General features: G+C 41.6%; 1 protein-coding gene across 3 annotated transcripts in view; it reads left to right on the forward strand.

Annotated features, from left to right (window-relative positions):
- Positions 1 to 20,901, forward strand: part of LOC143101390 (tumor necrosis factor receptor superfamily member 5-like) — a 31,343-nt gene that overhangs the window by 6,243 nt on the left and 4,199 nt on the right. For all 3 annotated transcript variants that reach the window (XM_076264700.1, XM_076264701.1, XM_076264699.1), the window contains exons 2-3: positions 20,431 to 20,643; positions 20,764 to 20,835. In XM_076264700.1, coding sequence (XP_076120815.1) covers positions 20,520 to 20,643; positions 20,764 to 20,835 — 196 coding nt within the window. In that variant the 5' untranslated portion in view covers positions 20,431 to 20,519. The remainder of the gene's footprint in view (positions 1 to 20,430; positions 20,644 to 20,763; positions 20,836 to 20,901) is intronic.

The raw sequence follows: 20,901 nt of genomic DNA on the forward strand, positions 1-20,901 counted from the left end.
ATTCATTTAGCTGACACATTTAATCCTAAGTGTTTTACATATTGTGTTGACCTGAGACAACAAGGCTCAAATCAAACACTTTTGTTAGGCCCAGTGGGGTACACTACGAATCTCGATTAGTGGGTTAGCGAGGTATGTTGCGCTCAAAGCCAGGGTATGCTGTGACACGAAAGTGGATCTGTTTTAGTGTCGCTATATCACCATGGTTTCTTATGCTGTCAACTAAACCTGGGGGGTATTCCATCAACCTCGCTAAAGGCCAAACCTGGCTTATTTCGATAAGTCTCGCTAATTTTAGTGAGAATTCTGTTCCATTAATGAGGTTAACGTGAATCCCAGCTTGGTAACCATGGGAATTTATGCCACAGAACTAACCTGCTCCGTAGCAGGTTAACTTTCAAGCTAAATAAAGCTGTGTTGCAAAAAAAACAATCAGTCGGAAAACGAGTCCAAAAAGATGGTTCCGTCAACCTGTGCTCTCGTCACCTGTAGCCTACAACTTCAAAAATAGAAGTAGGCCTATAGAAATGTTTTGTCCGACAGTGCACCAAGCATGGATTTACACATTCACTAGCTCCAAAGAATGTATGAAGATTATACGATTAAAAATGTTTTAACTTCACATGCATGTGGTTCTAGGAATCGTGCTACTCTGCATCACTTACGTTCGGTGGTGGTGTAACGTGCAGCGAGACGGCATAGGAAAAGAAATACAGGCTTGCGTGTTCGCAGGTTCGCTTCCCATACGAAGTATTAAGGCTACATTGTTTATCACCTTGATAATGGCATTTTTAGTTATAATCTTTGATGAAAGACATAGGGCCTATGTCTACTGCTGATAAAGGGTCATGCACATTTGGTAGGCTGTTCAGTGACAGCTTTGCCAGTGGGCTATATTATATCTGATGCAAGCCAAAGGATAATTATTCTGTAGCCTAGGCAGCTAATAATTAAAACTGCTTCATGTGTCGACGATTGTTCATGAATGTCAAATCGACTGTGTGCTACACAGATTAAATACTAGGCATACATTGAATTGAAAGCCATTGAATTGAAAGCCATTGCATTTCAGATAATTTTATTTCAAACACTTTGGGACTTATGGGAGACAATAGGCTATTATGTTGATACTAATTTATTTTATGACCACCTACCTAGACAATAATTTGGTGTGAACTCTTTTAATCTAAGAACGTAAGCTAGGCTATAGATAGTTTTGAATATCCATATGCATATCCATAAGTTGTTTTTGAGTTTATAGCCTACTGATTCACTCGTTTTGTTCAACCATAGACTGTATAGTCTATGTGTTCAAGAGTGAAGCCAATCAAACTCGCAATTGATTTCAAACCATTAGCATTGTTGTTTTAAATGTATGCTTTCATTATTCTCCAATTTCTGTAGGCAATCTATTTTTTTCTCTCGATGTTAAATTTGATGACTTTCAATGAAAATCCTGTAGATGGCGCTTGCCAAATTGAACAGAAATCGTTTAGTATTGTCTTAATTTTATGACATATATCCTCTTTTCGTCAATCTACTGTTTTGGTCTACTATTCTACCTCGTGCACGAGCAGAGATGAAGCTAACTTAAACCTCGCTTGAATAAACGAGGCCAAGATGCCGCTAACTTGAGTTAATGGAACGGCTTCAGCCCCAAGTGAAAGTCTACGCTAGTTCAAGCCAGGCTATTTCTGTTAAGCGCCGCCTTCATTAGCGAGGTTGATGGAATATCCCCCTGGTCGGGAGGAGGTTGTCAAATGGTGCATTCATGGCACTTCGGAATGACAAGGACCGCCACCGTGGCTACTTTGTTTTTCCCAAAGCAAGTGTTTGTGCTTTGCGGTCGGAATGTGTGACAAACACGGATGCCACAACAAAGTGTAGCACTCGGCTCAATTTACTATATTATGGGTTATGTCTAGTTACTTGGACCAGAATCAGAAGTTTCTAGATAAGACTACTGGAGGTAGATGGATGCAACAAGCTAAAGTTTATGTTAGAATAATGATGACATTTAATAAGTAAAAAGAGTGAATGAATAAAATGGTATAAATAACAATAAGTACAATGAATAGATTGAAATAAATAGAATACAAAGTGCAGTGCAATAAATAACAATATCAGATGTTCTATATACGGTTCTATATTCGGGTGCACCCTTATCTTACCTAAGTTCTAAGATATTCAATGTGATCTTTCAATGGTACAAGAAAATAAAAATATATACAATAAATATTCAGTGTATTATAGTATGTATGTGTATCAATTCAACAAAATGTATTATCAATTTCAACGGTTTAAACAATCAATGTGTCACAATCAATTAATTCAGTTCATTCAGAAGTTATCAGGAGGTCAGGGAATAGTCAAAAGGTCAGTCTGGGTCAGTCTTACAGTCCTACCACAGTGGTGTGAAGGGAAATGAAAGGTGAAAGGAAGTTCAGATTCGGGATTCTGGGAGGCTCGCCATCAATTCAGATCTTTTATCCACTATAAAAAACCTGACCTGTAAATATACAGGCCAGAAACAATCATGTATCCAGGTCTCAGAGTACAAAACATCCAATAAATAGTCACATCAAATAAATTAAATCAATAAATAAATTATATGAAACTGGTCTATGTTAAAAGGTTTATTAAACATTACCGGAGTTCAAGCTAGCGTTAGGCTTTTATGGTGCTGCACCAGCAGTAGCTCTAGTAGCAAACCTAGCTTAGCATAAACTTTTAACGGAAAAAAACGAACTCACCGAAGCCAGCATTCGATGCAGTACAGGCAGTTCAGAAAGTTGCAGTTCTGTTTGAAGTTTTGTCTTCTGGATGTCTACGGTCATAATTATGTCTACATTACTATTTATGTATTTAGTCTTGTTCTAATCTTGTAAATATTACAGTTAAATATGTACCTTCAATCCATTCGATTTAACGTTAGTCCTGTCAATCGTTTTCTCTCCGGTCAGGTTTATGTTGTCGTTCAGGTTTCTATATCATATTAATTTCATTACTAATCATGTTTATCATATCACACCATGTTCTAACTTATTATTGGACCAAATAATTACCTTTTCTCTTCTTATTGAGTTCTTATTGATAAATTTTCTCGTTGGTTCGTGTTAGTTCGTGTTGGTTCGTGTCTTTCGTTTGATTTCATTCAAAAGTTTTTCTGTGGTTGCTGTGGAGACGCAGGGGTCGCGCTCTCATTGGCCAGCTGGCTTTTAGAAGTTAACCCTTTATGCACTGGGCTACACCCTCCCCCCTTGAACCCATGCACGTCCCGTTGCATGAATGACCGGGCTGAGTGAGGATCACAGGGAGTGAGGGACAGGAGAGTGAATCAGGGCCATCACTTTCAGATAGAGCATCTGTGTAAGCTACAGTTAGGCCATGAAAAAGGGCTTGGACAATTGAGATCAAGGGTTTTCCCATCTGTGTGTACTGCAATCTATTGGGCTCTCTTCTTTGTCTCTGTGACCGTCTTGGAAGGTTCTCCTGTATGTCTGAGGTCTCTGGACAGAGTTTAGGTCCTGACTCCACGAGTCCATAACTGGGCTCTGGATAAATGGGTAATGAACTGGAGTTGTCCAAAAGCTGACGGGGAGCTGCAGAGGGACAGTCGTGTACAGTTTGTACTACATCCGTTACTTCCAGTGGGTAGGTCCCAGGCAAGCTGCTGGGAGCAGGGAGGGAGACGGAGGGGGCCTTTACAGTAGAGCTTGAGGGGTGATTCACAGACTCAGCACTCAGGGCGGAGGGGACTGCATCTTCAGGAGGTTGACCCGGGCTGTACACCAGATAATCCTCGAGCTGATGAGGGACAGGGACAGAGCCAAACGTATACTCAGAAAGCAGGGCTGGAGAAGACTCTAGACAGACCTCGGGCCGGTGAGGCACAGGTTCAGTATCGAGTCTGTGACCTACAGATGCGCCGGGGGTTTGAATACCATCTGTCCCAGATGATAGATTGTCGTAGCGGGATGTAAATTGACTAGAACTGTGACATGGACGTTCCTCAATTAAGGGGGCTAAAGGGGAGGCTAAAAACTCATCTTCAGAATCACTTGACTCAGTGGCTTCTGTCTCACATTCAGGAACGCTCTGACGTGTCTTGACTCGCTGAGTGGGCTTGGGGTCTGGGGGCAGCTCTTCTACTTCCTCTGGCACAGGGAGGAAGCCACAAGGAAGAAGGAGATCGCGGTGCAAGGTACGCATGGGGCCATCTCAGGACTCTACCTTTACTGTGTAGACTGGAAGGTCTCCGGCACGCTTAACCACAACATGGATGTCTTTTTCCCATTTGTCCGCTAGTTTGTTCTTGCCACGCAGTCTCACATTTCTCACCAACACTCTATCTCCGATCTCAAGGATGGAAGTGGTAATTTTCTTGTCAAAGTGGGATTTATTTCTATCAGCAACTTTCTGAGCATTGCGAGAGGCCAATTGGTAACTTTCCTCTAGTCGAGATTTGAGATTTTGCACATACTGCGAATGGGATTTTTCTTGTTTTTCTTTAAAGGGTAAACCAAATGCTAGGTCAACTGGCAGGCGGGGCTTACGGCCAAACATCAACTCATATGGGGTGAATCCGGTTACATCATTCTTGGTACAATTGTAGGCGTGTACTAAGGGTTTAACAAACTCCTTCCAGTGGGACTTTTGCTTGTATTCTAGGGTACCTAACATGCTCAGCAATGTTCTATTGAATCTCTCAACTGGATTACCCCGTGGGTGGTATGGGGTAGTTCTGATCTTATGTATTCCTGATACTTCACACAGCTCCTTAATTAGGCGAGATTCAAATTCAGGTCCTTGGTCACTGTGCAACTTCTCAGGGATTCCATAGCACACAAGGAAGTTGTCCCATAGACACTTTGCAACGGTTCTAGCTTTCTGATTGGGAGTAAGGATGGCAACTGCAAATTTTGTGAAGTGATCTGTTATCACCAGGATGTCTTTGGTGTTACTGCTATCTGGCTCAAGAGTAAGGAAATCCATGCAAACAAGTTCTAATGGCCTTGATGTTCTTATGTTTACTAGAGGGGCTGATCTTTCGGGAAGGCTTTTTCTTCGCACACATCTATCACAGGTCTTGATTTTGTGCTCTACGTCAACAGACATTCTTGGCCAGTAGAATCTGGTTCTAACAAGATCTAGTGTCCTATCAATTCCCATGTGTCCCATGTCATTGTGCAAACTATGCAAAACAGTTTCTCTGAGTTCTTCAGGAAGAACAAGTTGATATGTGGTGTGACCTGCATCATGTCTTTTGCGGTACAGAACCCCATCGTGCAATTCCAGTTTATTCCACTCCCGCAACAAAAGAGGGAGGTCGGGGAGCTCTTTGCGCACTGTGGGAGGTGGTTTTTCTCCACATTCCATTTGAGCAATCACTTCTCTGATGGTACAGTCTGCTCTCTGCTTTTCTTTAAGTTCAAACTGTGAGAAGGAGGGGATGGTTGGTAACCCATGGTCACTCTCTGTGGCATAGCTCTCTGGAAGGGCATCTGCAGAGACAGCAAGAGACTCAACAAGAGTAATACCACAGTCACTGTAGTGCTGGTCGTGTGAAACTTTAACAAGACGGCTCTCACAGACGGCTTTCACAACATCCACATCCTGGTCAATGTCACCCATGGGCTCTGTATCGTCCAGATGAAACTGAGTGAAGTGCCGGATTCGTTCTTGCTCTTTCTTGGAATGACTGTCATTTAAGAGTTGGCCATGTGGTCTTCTGGACAGGGCATCTGCATCAATATTCTGTTTGCCAGCTCTGTACTGGAGTTTAAATGTGAAGTTTGACAATGCTGCAAGCCATCTATAGCTGGTGGCATCCAATCTGGCAGTGGTGAGTATGTATGTCATTGGGTTACTGTCGGTGAAAACAGTGAACTGGGTTCCATAAAGATAGTCATGGAATTTTTCTGTCACAGCCCATTTGAGGGCAAGAAATTCTAATTTGTGAGCTGGATAGCGTGATTCACTTCTTGACAGTCCTCTACTGGCAAAAGCTATGGCTCTCAATCTCCCTTCCTGTTCCTGATACAATGCAGCTCCAAGGCCGGTGGTACTTGCATCGGTGTGTAAGACATATGGTAGCTTGGGGTCTGCAAAACCAAGAACTGGGGCTGAGGTAAGTTTCGAGATGATGGTATCAAATGCTTCTTGGCAGGCTTGAGTCCAGCGAGAGCCAAATGGTTCCTTCGGGTTAAAGTAACCTGTTCTGTTTGCTGGATGCCCAACTGCCTCGGTTTTCGGTGGATGCCCAACTGCCTCTATCTTTGGTGGATGCCCAACTGCCTCGGTTTTCCGTGGATTCCCAACTGCCTCTATTTTCGGTGGATGCCCAACTGCCTCGGTTTTCGGTGGATGCCCAACTGCCTCGGTTTTCGGTGGATTCCCAACTGCCTCTATTTTCGGTGGATGCCCAACTGCCTCTATTTTTGGTGGATGCCCAACTGCCTCGGTTTTCGGTGGATTCCCAACTGCCTCTATTTTCGGTGGATGCCCAACTGCTGAATTCCTTTGGGGTTTCCCTTTGGTTCTTGACCCCTTGTGGACTGGTGGATATCCACGGGTCAGTTCGTTAAGTGGGCTGACTATTACTGAGTAATCCTTTATGAATCTGCGATAGTAACCTGAAAAGCCTAAAAATGAACGCAATTCTTTTAGATTTTTGGGAATTGGCCAGGTTTTTAATGCGCTAATCTTCTCTGAATCAGTCTCAACTCCATTTTCAGACACTATATGTCCAAGGTAGCGCACAGACGTTTGAAAGAATTTGCACTTTTCAGGGGATAACTTGAGTCCATATTCTTTGAGACGGTTCAACACTCGCATCAATCTACTTTCATGCTCCTCCAGAGTTCTTGAAAAGATTATGAAGTCATCTAAAAATACCAAAACTTCTCTTAAATTCATGTCTGCTACACATTTTTCCATAAGTCTTTGGAAAGTACTGGGCGCATTGGTTATGCCTTGGGGCATTCGGTTGAACTCCCAGAATCCTAATGGTGTGACGAATGCTGTTTTGGCTTTGTCTGCTTCATCAACTTCAATTTGGTAGTATCCTGACTTGAGATCAAGGACAGTGAACCATTTAGAACCGGTTAAGGCTGAAAAAGTGTCTTCTAGATTGGGAAGGGCATAGGCATCTTTTACTGTTTGGAGATTGAGTTTTCGGTAGTCTATACACAGTCTGACATCATTGTTACGTTTTCCTTACTACTACAATGGGTGAGGAGTACGGGGATTCAGACTCTCTAATCACACCAGCATCAAGCAATTCATGGAGGTGTTTTCTAACTGCATCAATGTCTTGAGGGTGTATGGGCCGGGCACGATGCTTAAAGGGGGTCTCGTCATGAAGTTTGATGGTATGCTTCACTTTGTCTGTACAACCGAAATCTAAATCATGGTGGGCAAATACTTCAGGCATTCCTTTTAACATATTGATAATACGGTCTTTCCACTCAGGGGGTATGGGAGAGTTGTCAAAGTTAAAGTTGAGCTCAGTTTCTTGAGTCGTGTTCATGGTTTCTCTATTAGCAACACTTTGTTGAGATAAGATGCAGTGGAAAGTGGCAAGTTCAGCAATCACACAGGAAGAGGGGATTGTGATATCATGGTCTGATTCATTTGTAATGACAACAGGAACTTTATATGGTGCCTTCGTAGGGACAGAAATTAAGCAACTCTTGACACTCAGGCCACCCGGCAACGAAGACTGGGTGGGATGTTCCATAATGGCCCATTTGCCAGTGGGAACGCTCTGAGCATTAGCTGATCCTTCCAAGACTACTGTTTGGCCTGCAGGGATGACAGCAGAAATCTTTCCAACTGTTGTGACTAACGCTATAGCACTATTTGTGTTTTGCTTGTGTCTCAACTCCAGAGTGTTAAGTAAGGCCCTATATCCATAAGGACTGGGTCGGTGGTTTGGGATCGCAATATCTGAATACTTTTCATAAAGCACATCAAGCGTGTTAGTGCCTATTAATACTGACGACTGACCGTCAGGATGTATATCTGGAACAACAAGTGCAAGAGTGGGGATCTCAAAGTCAACTCCAAGGAAATCTCTGGGAAATGTAACTGGTATTTCTATGTAACCTAAATAAGGAACAGACTGTCCTCCTGCACCTTCAACCTCTAAAAGGTCATGAAGAGGTTTGATGCTTTGACTTGTAAGATGTTGTTGATAAAATGAGTCTGGAACTGTGGTTACTTGAGATCCTGTGTCTAGTAAGCAGTTACATTGGACACCAGCTATGTTCACTGAAGCTGTACATTTTGATCCTACTAATCCTCTGGGTAGTTTAAATGTTGGTTTCCTAGCGTAGGACTGTTTAAGATTGGCACGCTGCTTGTGCTTGGTTTTAGCGGGACATGATCTGCCAGCTACAGTCCCCATTCGCCCCGAAATAGAGACTGTTTCTAGTTTAAATGTTCATGAGTGGAGTTGGGGTTTTCTCTTTCCCACATCTCCTGCTACCAGAGCTGGGTTTGGTGGGCTATCACAGTTTGGCTTAATGTGGCCATCCTCTCCACATCTGAAACAGTACCAGGGACGGGGCTTAGAGTTTTGATTTTGCATTGTATGCTGAACATGTTCTCTTGTTCGTTCCTCATTTTTCTTTCTCTCCCATGATCGACCACTAGAATTTCTGTTTGTGTTAGTGTTATGCTTTGGGGTCATTGCTGCTAATTGGCTTTGTATCTGTGCTACCTGCTTCGCAAGTTCCTGTGTGTGTGTGCTAAGTGCAGCATATGCACCCTGTTCTTCGTCACCGCAATACGCAGATTGCACATGTGATGACACTTTCTGCCTACCAGTGGCGCCTAGATGTTGCCTCATACGCATTTCTTTAGTTGCATGACGATCTTCCTCTGTGCGCAGCAGTAAAAGCAACTCTGCAAACGATGGGGGACATGTTTTCTTTTGTTTTAACTGAAGTTCGGACAAAATGGCATTATCCCAGCAACCTCTACAAAACTGTGTGAGAAGATGTCTGTCAGCTTCCTCACTTCCAGCACCACCTCGCTTAACAGCCTGATTCAGAGCTACCTGCAGACGTTGCAGGTAAGAGGACGGTTTCTCACCAGCATCCTGAAATGTGCCCATGAACTTGGCATACAGCTCATCGCCATCTTGAACGGTTCCATAAGCAGAATCTAACAACTGAAGATAAGCAGCAGGTAAACTGTTTGGGCTCAGATGTTTGACAATGTCAGTGGCAGGAGGCAGGAGGCTTTCAAGTATTCTTCGTGATCGTTGTAGGTCTGACATGGCAGGGTCACTCATCATAAGTTCAACACTGGAACGCCAGGTATCATAATCAGGTTCATGAGGGGGTCTGGGGGCTTTTCCAGAAAAGGCACGTAGTTTAGGGCATGACTGCATCTGCAGACCAATGTCTTCTCTTTTAACAATGTGCTCAACTACTACTCGCTGTACTTCAGGAGGGTTTAAATCATTAGCAGTTAAAGCTGTGGTATTTAGGGTTCTGGTGTGTGGAGTGGGGGGAATTGGTGTATCTGTGTAGCTCTGACGAGCATTACAAGGGGGTTTTGTTATTACTGCAGCTAATGCAGGTGAACTAGGGTTTGGCTCAGTGTCATTAGATGGTGCATGGGGTAAATCAGCAATTGACTGACTAATTTGGGACATCATTTCTTTAAGAACTTCAGCAAAATCTTTCCCACTACATTTGGCTATATCTTTGAGTTCAGTAAGGCAGGCTTTAGTTGTGTTATACACTACAGTTTGTGAGTAAACACTGCTAAGAGCTTGTACTCGGTAACTACTGTCACCACCACCATGAGCATAGGGTAGTTTGGGTTCTAAAGCCTTTACGGCAGCACCTGAATTGTATTCTAAAATTAAGCTTGGATAAAATTCTGAGGATAAATCCTCAACTGGTATTATTTGATTAATAGATCCATATTGTTTGAGGAAATCTAAAATGTCTTCATCTCTTTCTGTTCCAGTGATGCCTCTAACTAAAACGGCATTTGGAATTTTTATAGCGTGGTTCTGAACAATATCCATATTTTTAGGTTGATTTCAGTTTATTAAAAGTCAGTGAATATCAGAATTTTAGTATTATATTATTGTTAATACTTATACCAAGGTTTTGGGTCGCTAGACACTGTTAAATTACTATTTCAAAATGGTGAAAAAGTATTACAAATTACTCATCTACCTCCTGGCTGGGCTCGCCATATTTTACTGTAGCACTCGGCTCAATTTACTATATTATGGGTTATGTCTAGTTACTTGGACCAGAATCAGAAGTTTCTAGATAAGACTACTGGAGGTAGATGGATGCAACAAGCTAAAGTTTATGTTAGAATAATGATGACATTTAATAAGTAAAAAGAGTGAATGAATAAAATGGTATAAATAACAATAAGTACAATGAATAGATTGAAATAAATAGAATACAAAGTGCAGTGCAATAAATAACAATATCAGATGTTCTATATACGGTTCTATATTTGGGTGCACCCTTATCTTACCTAAGTTCTAAGATATTCAATGTGATCTTTCAATGGTACAAGAAAATAAAAATATATACAATAAATATTCAGTGTATTATAGTATGTATGTGTATCAATTCAACAAAATGTATTATCAATTTCAACAGTTTAAACAATCAATGTGTCACAATCAATTAATTCAGTTCATTCAAAAGTTTTTCTGTGGTTGCTGTGGAGACGCAGGGGTCGCGCTCTCATTGGCCAGCTGGCTTTTAGAAGTTAACCCTTTATGCACTGGGCTACAAAAGGTTAAAACATACACTCACTAATCCTAAATAAACAACTGTATTTGCTTAAAATATAGTGTAAGACGCTTGTGAAAGAAAGATATGCAGCTTTCAAGTGACAAAAACAGCAAATTCCCAAGTTCACATTAAAACTGTTGGACATGAAAGGCCACATGGACTACAAACGAACTACAACGTGACGACAAAAGTGATGACGAGCCCCTAACTGAGCAACTCTGTTAGCAAAATCTAGCCCCAGTTTCCGACCTCTAACTCACACATTACATGACGTGAATGACGCGGAATGATGTTTTCACTGGGGAAAAGGTTTTTCCAAAGCCCATGAACGCTATAGCCCAGGGATGTCAAAGTCAAATACATTAGAGGGCCAAAAAAACAAATTTGCTACAAGCCGAGGGCCGGACTGGTTCAATGTTTATTAAAACATATTAAAATGACTGCACGTAACCTATTGAACCAAGATGTGTACTGTATTTTATTTAATGATTAAATGAATAATGACTGTGACTGAAGTGCGGGCAAAGTTTGCACAGAAATGTACGATTTTTCCCATCCTCACCGACCTTGTCATAAAACTTGTTTAAATGATCATACGATGCCTCCTTGCTGCTTTGTCGTCTTCATCAGCCTTTCTCAAACTTCTTTGACCTGAGGCCCAGTCAAGGCATACTTTGGGGTCATAGGGCCCACCTACATGAACCCACCCCCTCCTCCCACCCCCCATCAAATTATCATAATGATATCACAATTATTATTATTTTGATACTATATTGCTATACATGCACTTCAAAACAGTCAATGTTTAAAGTGCTAAGATTGTTCACAAAAGTTTGTGAAAACATGCACATCAGAGTACTGCTTTACTAATGTAAAATATAATTAGGCCTACAATAGTTTCATTGTTTTTGCATTGTTGCATGATGCTTGCATTAGAAATACTTCTCAAAACAACAGCAGTTATATGGGTGCTGTTGTTTTGGGATGTTTCCCTCATGCAAGCATCATACACTGATAGAATTTTTATATGCTAATTACATTTCATTTGAATGCCTGAATGTAAGGATTCAGGAAACACAATACCAGCTTTTGTGAATGGTAAATGGCGGATCAGATCATGCGTAAATCACTGATCTGGAGATCTTTAACTATCTTTAACTAAGACTAATTAATAGCTTTTGGCTGACTTTAATACTTAATGCCAAACAGTGTTTTATATAGTCTGTGCTGTTTTTTTATGGAAGTTGCATAAATCCACGTCGTTCTATTAAATGTCGTTTCATAATTAAATAGCCTTCCAATAGGTTGAAGCTTAGCTTTGCTACCAACGTGCACACGCATGCATTGAATAAACGCCCATACCACGACTTAATTCTATGCCTCTATGTTTGATGACACCAAACAAGTATTTCCTACTAATTGCAGAAATGTTTGTTTTCTTTTTCTGTCCGTGGCTCCTTGATCAATTGCGCAGCAAATTATCAGACCATGGCCCGGGAATAATTTCACTCTGCAGACCATTGTCCACATTGCGGACCGCGGCCCATAGTTTGACAAATGGTGACCTGCATGCTGCCATATTAAAGGAGATTAATCAGGCAGTTAATCAGGCAGTTAGGCTAATACAGTACGTTCAGTTCACGTTCGCTCAAAATATGAACGAGTTCATGAACTTTCGTTCAATGAACGCGTTCAGGCACAACACTGGGGAGGGGGGGTAGCTGAAAGTTGACATCTGCCCTGACTGAATACTGATGAATAATGAAGCCGAGGCCCACTTGCGGCGCCGCACTGAGTTCGTGGGCTACCGTTGCATGGTGGGAAATGGAGTATTGGTGCGTGCAAAACAGCAGCCGGCGGCTGTGGCCTGTGGGCCGGTTCTAATACGAATCAAATATCATCCCGGGGGCCGTAGATAATTCATTCGGGGGCCGGATCCGGTATATATATCAGTGTATTGGCCCTGACTAAGTTCCGGTATATATATCAGTGTATTGGCCCTGACTAAGTTCGTGTGATGTATAAACCCCAATCTTTGTTGATACAAGTACCAATATTCGTCAAGAAAGTTTTTAATCACATTAAGATTTTCGCCATAGGCAGTAAAAAACTCCTCCATCTTTGTCAATATTTTCCCGCTGAGAAAGTTTCAAACTATGACCATAACGGCCTTTCCACCAATCAGAGGCATCACTGTGGGATTGTGGGATTGTTCAGGATTGTGGGTAATGAAGTACTTATCCAAGAGATCGCGAATAAAAGGCATTTATCTCAAAACAAGGTTAGTGCCCCACGAACTCTTGGTGTCTATAGGAGCATATACAATCGCTTAGTACAACCGTAGCTGGTTTTAAGTCTACCACGTGCAGTTAAGTTTTTATGGCTTACACCGCAATTGTCAATGGAGAAATTGCATTGACTTTTTACATCCGGCATCGGCTGTGGGCGGGACTGTGCAGCTCTATACCTACCAAGCCTCTCCATGTCTCCACATGATTGTAGACCGCACCTTTTTAGCAGCAATCTGGGTTTTGAGGCAGGAATGATTATTTGCCATCACTTTGGCCTTGTGCTAACTTTTGACTGATTGATGTCTGGACTCTGGCCACTCTAAAATGTTGACATTGTTCTCTGTTAACCATTTCTTGCCTTGTTTGGCTGTATGTTTTGCATCATTGTATGGTTTATTGGTCCAATTATGCCTATTGGGGCAGGTCTCTTGGCACACTGCCTGAGATTTTCCTCCAGAATCTCAGTGTAGCCTCTTGCTTTAGTGTTACAGTTTACTTAGAGAAGGTCTAAGTAAACTTAGAAACTTAGCCACTCTCACTCGTCCCATATTGCTTATATGCTTACATTCTTATATTGTATTTATATTGTATGTCGAACACTAAAACAATAGCTGCTACAACACACGTAACAGTCCATCTAAAATGTATGAGCTGGCTGAAAAGCCTTCCCTCAAGAGCCTGACATATAGGGCATTGAGCTACAAGTAGTGCCCATATTATGCAAAAATCACTTTTTCTGGGATTTGGGGTGTTATTGTGTGTCTCTCGTGCTTCCACATGCATACAAACTTGTAAGGAAAACCATCCATGCTGTTTTGAGTGAGATACAGGTTTCAGAATTGATCCCACCTTCAGCCTCTGGGTGAGCTGTTCAAAATCGCCACGGGTTTTTACGTCACAAGCCGAAATATTTGAATATTCCCACCCCCTCAGAGCATACGTACAGTGTCTCCACCCACCAGGTTCAGCAGTAAACTTCTCGGATAGCAGCCATTTTGTTACCGATTTGGAAGCACTGGTTCGGATTATGCACCATGTCTAAGTCCCATGCGAAATGCTCTGTTGTTGGCTGTACAAAAGAGCACAAAACACTTCATCGTGTCCCAGCCGAAGAGGACAGAAGAGCGGCATGGATTGAGATTTGATTGCAATATCCCTGCTACAGTTGGCAAGAAACTGGCAACAATCATTTCGAGACTGACTGTTTCTCAAACTACGGTCAGTACAAGGCAGGATTAGCCGGGAAACTCATCTTAAACGACGGCGCAGTTCCAACTTTGCACGAAATACCTGCAGATGAGGAACATGTAAGTAGTTCTATACAATTTCATTTGTAAATTAGGGTAAACTCGTGTGTGTTGTAGCAGTGTTTTGCCATTGACACCGAGGCGGCTAACCGCTAGCGCTAGCTTCTAACATTAGTTAGTTTACAAGTCTGCTTGGTTTCTCCTGCAAAGCCATTGTCCAGCGAAACTTTCGAAAGTTGTGCATTTGTAAAAGATTTCTATGCTGTAATTGGTTGCGCAACAAAAAGTCAGTTTAAAACAAGTGTGTGTGTGGGCGAGATTACAAGTTTGGTCGTCAAGCTACAGTAGATTTTTGCCCACCACATCAGAAGATACAGTAGCTAGGCCTAGCTCGCCCCTAATCCAAACATATGTTTCTGATCTTTTTAGCAGCTAATTCATGTATAAGGGAGATGTCAAATTGTGCATGTATTTACCTGTGTTTATTTTGCAATTCTACACGAACTAACCAAGCAGTGTTTTGCTAAACTAACCAAGTAGGTAGTGTTTTGCCACCGTACAAGGCAACGCTAACTAGGGGTGGGCATATCGATCCAAATATCGATAGTATCGATACCAACATTGGTATTGGTATCGGATCGATACCAGCGTGATGGGATCGATACTTTAATTTGAGTTCACTTCCAATATATCTTAATTTGTTCAAAATGCATTGTTCCTGTTTCACCAAGGGCAATCTTACAGTCATGCAAACACCATTCCTTTCACATTTTGCATGCCGGCTTTGCAATGTTTCGTTGCTGAAATTCTTGTAAACTATTAACAGTGGAAATCATAAAATCATTAGTGGTCATGGAAATGTATTCAGATTTAGCATATTGATGTCTTATTCACGTCATAAATCATGACACACTGTTCTCCCCTACATAAAAGTATATAAACTACTTTTAGTTACAAATATCAGTATTGGTATCGGCAATACTGACCCTATATTTAATTCGTATCGGATCGAAACCAAATTTTACAGTATCGCACACCACTAACGCTAACCGCTAGCTTAGCAATCAGCATTGTCTCGACATTCAAACCCTGTGACAAAATCGGTCATGCAGTACACATCCTCGGCGGTTTCGGGGAATTTGCTAAAATAATGCGTTTGGAAATGTTTTCTGAACTGGAATATGTTAGTGTTGTCCAGGGTAGAACGAGTGTATGGTTGAAATTGCTACATCACTGGACAATTTACCCTCAAAGCCAACCATTATTTGTAATTAGTTTCTTCTCTTGTGTAGTATTTATTAGTGATCCTTTTTTTACTTGATGTAGCTGTTGGCATACATGTAAGATGAAGTTGATGTCATTTCTCTTTTTGTATAGGCCAGTACATCATAAACATTACATACAGAAGAAAGACCAGCTACAAAATATATTGGTTGCCAGACTGAGCCCCCTGAAAGAAAGAGTGTTGGCACACAACTGTCTTCTTGGTCATTACCAAAAATATGATATGTGCTATATATATATATATTTTGTCTTGCAGGAACTCCTGCATTCTACAATCTAGAAAAAGGAGCTGACCAAGAAGACTGTCCTGAAGGATATTGCCAAACTCAGTCCCCACTATCAGACGTCCTCTTTGGAGGCGTTCCATAGTGTCATTCTGCGGTTCGCACCCAAAAACGTGGTCTATCCATATCTGGGAATACTGTGCAGGTAAATTAAACTGTTTATTCTTTGATAAAATTTGCCCATTCCTTGAAATTGTCTTCATGTCTGATTTTCTTTTTACTGTCCAAGACTGGCTGCACTGCATTATAATGAGAATGCTAATCGAGGACAAGCCACCACATCTTCAGGGGATCCTCTTTACAAACTGAGCTTTCCAAAATCCAGGAAGGGAGAGTGCAGAGCCAGACCAGTGAAGACAGACGCTACATTCCGTAAGTTTTTGTTTTTTTTACACAAAAACAAACATTTACATTGTACATGACAAAGTACTGCAACAGTGCTTTCAACACAATAAATAAAACCAAACAAACGTATTTAAATACCTGAGAAACTACAAAATTTCACGTGCAAAATGAACAGTTGTTGAATAATGTAGTAAATTATACTAGTGATTCACTTTTTTGTGTGTATGTGTATTGCACAGGGTATGTTGATGATTTGATGGACATGATCATGGAGAAAGTCTTTGTTGACCCATCATCGTAGGGAGACAAGATTCTGAAGATAAACATCCCGCCGGACCTGTCTTCACAATATGAGCATCCAGACAAGGAGGAGGTCATCGCCAGCTATGTCTCAAGATTCAATCAAGGGGCGGGAGTTTGAAGCCTACATATCTTCCATGGGCGTCAGGAAACTCCCGTCACGACACATGAGGCGATCACTACCCGTATCTTTCTACCAAGGAAGCCCCAGCACCAGCTCACAAAACTTCTGTAGGCTTAATACCTGTAACGACTGAGAAAAATGAACATTGCTAGTCAAAAGGTTTTATAATGTATGTCTAATTTGGAATCAGTGAATCATTCAATACTGTATTTTTATGTACAATGACAGTGGTAAATAAATGTTTATTGCATGTGTAAAATGCTTCATGTGAATTTGTGTAATATACAGTTTGCTAAGAAAAATACTTGGCTATAAGTTAACGAAAAAAATCTGAGAGGCTTTGGCAGACTATTTGCTTTATTATGTTGTATGAACAGTGAATGTAAGTAGGTTATTACAGATAACTCACTGCTCTATTCCCCATAACTGTAAAGGACCGTAGTCAGCCCTGTAAATGTTGCATGCATTCTGCAGTGAGAACACATTTAGACCGTCCAGGTTTAGAACCTGTTTGCCTATCATACATGGAGGCCTTTCATCCAGCTGCTGCAGCCGTCTTGTAACCTATTATGCATAACATAAGGTAAGTATCTGCAGTGGCATCTTGTCTGCAATCATACATTGCTGACATAAGTATAGGAAAGATCATGTTACCTGTGGTACCTCCTCGCAGCATAAATTCTCAGGCTCTGACAGCATTGTTGCACAATTTCCACATGTGCACCTAAACAAACAAATACAAAAGGAGTCATGCATGAATAAAGCTAAAGAAATAATAAACCTGGTATTTTTTACCCAATAATAGCACCCACAATTACATTTGAACGAGCGTGCTCCAGCTAGCTAGTACTTTTTCTCAGCCTGACGTAAGTAGGTGAATGGTAAGTAGTGCTAGGCTAGACTTTCTCAAGTTTACAATGCGAACACATCAGTATACACCAATATATCAAGCGCATACATGCAAGTCTCATAAGTATGACAGAAAAATACTACTCAGTACAGTGAAAAAACTGTAACGTTATTAAATATTATAATGTAACGTCGGTGCCTTTTGGACTGAGTGCTAGCCTCCCAGAATGCAATGTGTGTGAATGCTGGTTTGTGTAATGTCGGTTTTAGTTAGTGTAATTGCGTTTTCCGTGTCATGTATGTGTTAGCTTGTGTAGTCTTTCTTTACGTTGTACCTCATGTTTTGCCCGGTGTATTGTATGTGACTACCCTGTTCGTGTATCGTGCTTGTTTTATTGACTTCCCTTGTGTTTCCTATGTAATGGTGTCTTTGTCTTAGTGTTGACTGATTCCTGCTTCCGCTATTAAACCTTTTGATTGGACAACTGTGTGGTTCGTTATCAAATCGTTACAATAAGTTAGAGCAGGTTACAGGATCTGCCAACCGAGCGAAGCTTGAAGCAGCGCGGTGTTTAGGGACTGTACGATATTTACCGGGGGGGAGGGCCGGTCGTCAGGGGGAGGAGGGCCTTAGAGAATTTTTTAAGCCTTAGGGGAAGGCCCAGGAGAAATATTTTGGCCTGGGGGGAGGGCCGAGGAAAATTATTTTTTCCTGATCCATGATATTTTTTTTCCCTGATCAATGATCCGTTTTCGATATTTTAAAAGGTTTGTAGGCCAAAACATGATTCACGTCTCTTTGACAGAGTGGGCGAGTCCAAAAAGTCGCAGCGCTACCTGAATCTCCCACAACCCCCCTTGTAAGCTTGCAGGTCACCCGCGGTTATGAGTCATAAACAAAATATTTTAATGATATTCGGGTCATTTGCGGGCGTGTCAGTTAAAATTAATTAAAAGGCTAGCATCAATACAGTAAAGCATCAATACAGTAAAGTCAACAGAAGCTGAAGACGCGAGTTAAAATAATAGACACCCCTTCAGGAAAAGCGATATAGGCTATGGGAAATATTGGGAAAAGTTCTTAAAGAAGATGACAGTAGTACAAGTTATGGTCTATGTAGGCCTACTTCTTGCGAAGCCATTTAAAAGTATGACAGCCAAAACGGGCAGCCTGCAGGAATAAATGTTATGGCACAGACTAGGCTACACAGCCATATCTACCAGTAGGCTATAGGTTCGCGCATGCATAAAAGTTATTAGTTCGTTGTGTTTGTGACTTTAAACAGTGGATGTGCTTTAGTAAAGCTTTGTGCTTCATTCAGCATTATAAACCAGTTCTTACGCTAACGTTTTGACCAGCAATGTATCTCTCTTGCCTACCTTGCCTCACCATTTCTGTTTTCGAAAGAAAGATGTATGTCCATGGCCTTCAAATCTTATCCTAGTGTTCTAATCCTTGGTGGTTGCGTGCGTGCTTGCGCTCTTATTCTCATTCTCTCTCCTGCGCAAACATTATGTCCTGCATGCCTACTGCGAGTAGTTCTACTGCATAAAGTTTCGCAAATAAATTAGTTTGTTTTACAGAAATGGCCTACTGTCACACTGCATGCAGGCTATAACCAAAAGCACATATTTTGTAAATAAGCGGGTCGGATCGCGGGTCGGGTATAATGTTGTCCTAATTAATATTCGCGGTCCGAGTTGCGGTCGGGTTGATTAAAATATCGGGCGACCGCGGGCCGCTTGTGACCAAACTCGCGCAACACTGTGTACCCGTGTGTGTGTAAGTGTGCTTATGACATTTGCTGGCCGTTTTAACCTTGTAAACGTAATTTTCCGACCAGTTTTATTTGATTCACGTAGGGGGGAGGGCCTAGGAGAATTTTTTTGAGCCGGGGCCCCTGGAAAAAAAAAATTGACCAGGGGGGAGGGCCAGGCAGAACATTTTTAACCCGATCGTCTGGCGACCGGCCCTCCCCCCCCGCTAAATATCGTACAGTCCCTTACAAGACATAACTTCACGTTTAGTGAACAAGAAGCACAATATAGTTTACTACTGTGTGAATACAAATTCATTAAGTTTAATAAATAATGAATAATAATTCAAAATAGTGCCTGACCTGGCACTAACGTTAGCTATCGATAGCTAGACTAGCCTAACTTAGCTTTCACGGGCTAAACACTGACTATCTAAGTTTCAGAAAAATAGAAAGTTTCACTAACCATTTAGAAGCGTCTCTGAGTCTAGGGTAGTGCAGGAGACTCCCCTCCTTCAGGATCAGATTCTGGTTCGAACATGTATGGTTGAACTACTGCCGCCATGTCCATGTGAAAGTTAACGTAGTGGTAGTGGTAAGAGTCAGTGGGGCGTGGGCAGAGATTCTAGAAGCTTTGGGCGTGGCCAAATTAGCTGCAGATCATGAATATGTAATGAGCAGCAGAATCGTTTCCTACACGCTATTTCCACCAAACAACTTCAGAAACATGTTTTATGGAACTCAAAGACCTATTTGAACTTGTTGAAAAATAGTCAAAATATGGGCACAAGTAGGCCAAGAGGCTGGATAATAATACTGAGAGAACAAATATTGCAATCCAGACAGGAACAGAACTAATATCTCGTGTGTGTGTGTGTGTGGGGGGGATATGCGGTAGGAAACCAAACAAGCTTACATTGTTGAAGAACACTCATGTTTTTTTAACTGAACCCAAATGACCTCATGAATGATAAATAATGTATGTTACCGATGCGACTCACTCATCCTATATTGATATTGTATGTCATTTCTCCATGTCATTACCTGGGCATCTGTGAACCTCAGAAACCAGAAACAGGCAAACAAACAAAAAACGCCACAGGCCCCTCACATAACCCCTGGACACAACAGTATTGTTTAAAAGTATTTTTTATTGTTTTCACAGATGCATCTATAACACTGCAGGATATGAGTGTGTGGCTTAGCTTTGTGAACAAAGTGTTGAAGTGAACTGCACCCCAATCAGAACAGAGCATGGTGAAGCTGGTGATTATTGCTACGATCCTCCTCGTGACTGTGTCTGGGATCTCTACTCTTGCTGCCTGTGGCCGAGCTGAGTACCTTGCAGGAGAGTGGTGTTGTCCCATGTGTGGCCCTGGTAAGGAGTCTGTCATAGTAGGCTACACAACATATCCCTTTTCAGAGCTTCCTCTATGTGGCATGAATGATATAAACCCATGTTTGATGTGTGTTATTGGGACTTATTTACTTATTATAGGTCACTACGTGTTAAGACACTGCAACTACCACGAAATCACTGTGTGCAAACCCTGCACAGTTTATGACTCCAGTAAGTAAATACCTCCCCAGTCTATTTTGGTGCCTACTATACATGTTAGTCTTTGCATTGTTTCTT

Source organism: Alosa pseudoharengus, unplaced genomic scaffold (assembly GCF_046254945.1).
Source record: "Alosa pseudoharengus isolate Yale_2024_CS ecotype anadromous, Long Island Sound unplaced genomic scaffold, YU_APseudo_1.1 YU_APseudo_1.1_scf_34, whole genome shotgun sequence".
NCBI classification, from domain to species: domain Eukaryota; kingdom Metazoa; phylum Chordata; class Actinopteri; order Clupeiformes; family Clupeidae; genus Alosa; species Alosa pseudoharengus.